The sequence below is a fragment of the Trypanosoma equiperdum genome, assembly GCF_001457755.1.
Source record: "Trypanosoma equiperdum strain OVI genome assembly, contig: ctg_1179, whole genome shotgun sequence".
NCBI lineage: Eukaryota > Euglenozoa > Kinetoplastea > Trypanosomatida > Trypanosomatidae > Trypanosoma > Trypanosoma equiperdum.
This window is the reverse complement of record NW_027123148.1, coordinates 5,576-7,494: the sequence shown is the minus strand read 5'-3', so window position 1 is coordinate 7,494 and position 1,919 is coordinate 5,576. Positions and strand designations below refer to the sequence as shown.

Genomic DNA, 1,919 nt, shown 5'->3' with positions numbered 1-1,919 from the left:
GCAGGTTGCCGCAGATATTACACAAAAACAAATATATTCTATTTTTGAGGTTAAATCGACTTTGTTTTTTATCTTATGGTGTATACAGATGTGAAGCATTTATATTTGGAGACAAAGATTCACGCAGAGGATTATGGATCAATTGGAGATGATGATGGTGAATAATATTTAAAAAGACAAAAAATGTTGTTTTAGATCGGAAACACCGCCACCCACTGGGGAAAAATTTCTGTGAAAGCATTAGTAATGCACTGAAGACTAAAAACAAATGTACTTTTGGCACATGCAAACAGGCGGAAACAGCAACAACCACTTTAAAATCATCTATACAACAGCCACACTACACTAACGGGAGCACTAAACCTTCATTCCGCTATCTCCAAATGCAAGGCCAATAAGCGTAGTAACAAAAAGCACGCGATAAATCTAACTGACAAGCGAAAGTCTTTGTCAATGGCCTCAACTGTAGCGGCTACGCCCACACTATTGTCTCTATTGGTGGCCACCACAGCAGCAACGAACACGGCAGACACTATAAACGCCTTGGCCACAGACTTTTGCACACTCGATATCTACTATGACGCTATTCAAACCGAACTTGCAGGCTGGATAACAGCAGCCAGCTCGACAGCTGTAGCCCTGGAAAAAGAGGCGTGGCAGATGCAACTGGCAGCGGAAATCTACAGGGGCTCCAACAAGGGGGCCGCTTATTATGTTTTAGCAGTCTTAGCCAGCCAAACCGCTGACGGCGCCGCTAAAACAGCGGAAGACGCAGCCGCTAATATATTACCAGCGGTGCAGCTAATAACCGCAAGAAGGGCAGAAGCGGTGACTCTACAATTTTTAGAAGAAACAGAAGCGCTGAAGCCAGCAAAACATACTCCAGCAGAAACGGGCCGAACAGTAGTACCGCAAACAGCGTCTAACACCAGGATCTGCACGGCAGAAGTGCAGCCGGAATCAAAATTAGTGAAAGACTGCTCAAGCGCTAAAGGAGACAAGGCAAGGATCACGAAGATAAGACAACACCTAGACAAACTGCAGAAAATACAGACAGTAAAAACTACGGCGATGAAACCACCCAAAATTCAGATAACAGCAGAGGCCCAGGGGACATTCAACAACGCCAACCAATGGAAACCAACAAAGGACAACAAAACATGCGAACAACACACAAGCGGGGGCGGCACCGGCAGCGCAACAGCAGCAGACGCCACAAACGCACTGGCAGTGGCGGCTGTGAAACTCGTCGGGGAGACAACACAATCAGCGCTAGACATAACAACCCAGGGAGCACAACCCAACAGCGAACCAAAGGCCAGCCAAGACAAGCCACAAAAAAGACGGCTACTAACAGCCGACTCGGCGCTGGCCGCATCCCTGAAGACAGCAATAACAGCAAAGCCTACTCAATTTAAGCGGCTTGCGGACTGGACGATCAGTGACGCGGCAAAAAGCGCCGCAGCCCAAGCGTTCTATAAATTCGCAAGCAAACCACAAGCCAAAGAAACAGATTCAGCAGCGACAGAACAAATTGCGGAGGCAATATTTGGGAAAAAAGAAGGCAACATAAAAGATGAATTTCTAGACCCTCTTACACAAGACACGTGCATAATTTCAACTGATGGGGGCGCCATAAAGGGCGGCACACAAAAGCTCGCTGAAGACAACTTCGCACGGGCCATGGCTTATTATTATAGCGAAAACATGAAAAAGGCAGCAGCAACTGCAGGAGGCAACCACAAATCAGACGGTCAAGCAGCCGCAGGAGTAGAAAAAACCGAAGAAAAGAAAGACGAGGATTAAAAAAACCATAAAGTCAAATTGTTCTAGTCATGTTACATCGGAAGCTTGTACAAAAAGACAGATTTGCAAACTGGAAAATAATGCATGAAAATATTCCAGTTTTATCGTCCATA

General features: G+C 46.0%; 1 protein-coding gene across 1 annotated transcript; it reads left to right on the top strand.

The window, feature by feature from the left end:
- Positions 1-453: 453 nt before the first annotated feature.
- Positions 454-1,806, top strand: TEOVI_000608700 (uncharacterized protein; the record flags this gene model as incomplete). The annotated part of the gene is made up of 1 exon (XM_067220556.1): positions 454-1,806. The coding sequence occupies one exon, from the start codon at positions 454-456 to the stop codon at positions 1,804-1,806; it is 1,353 nt and encodes a 450-aa protein (XP_067076657.1).
- Positions 1,807-1,919: the final 113 nt, after the last annotated feature.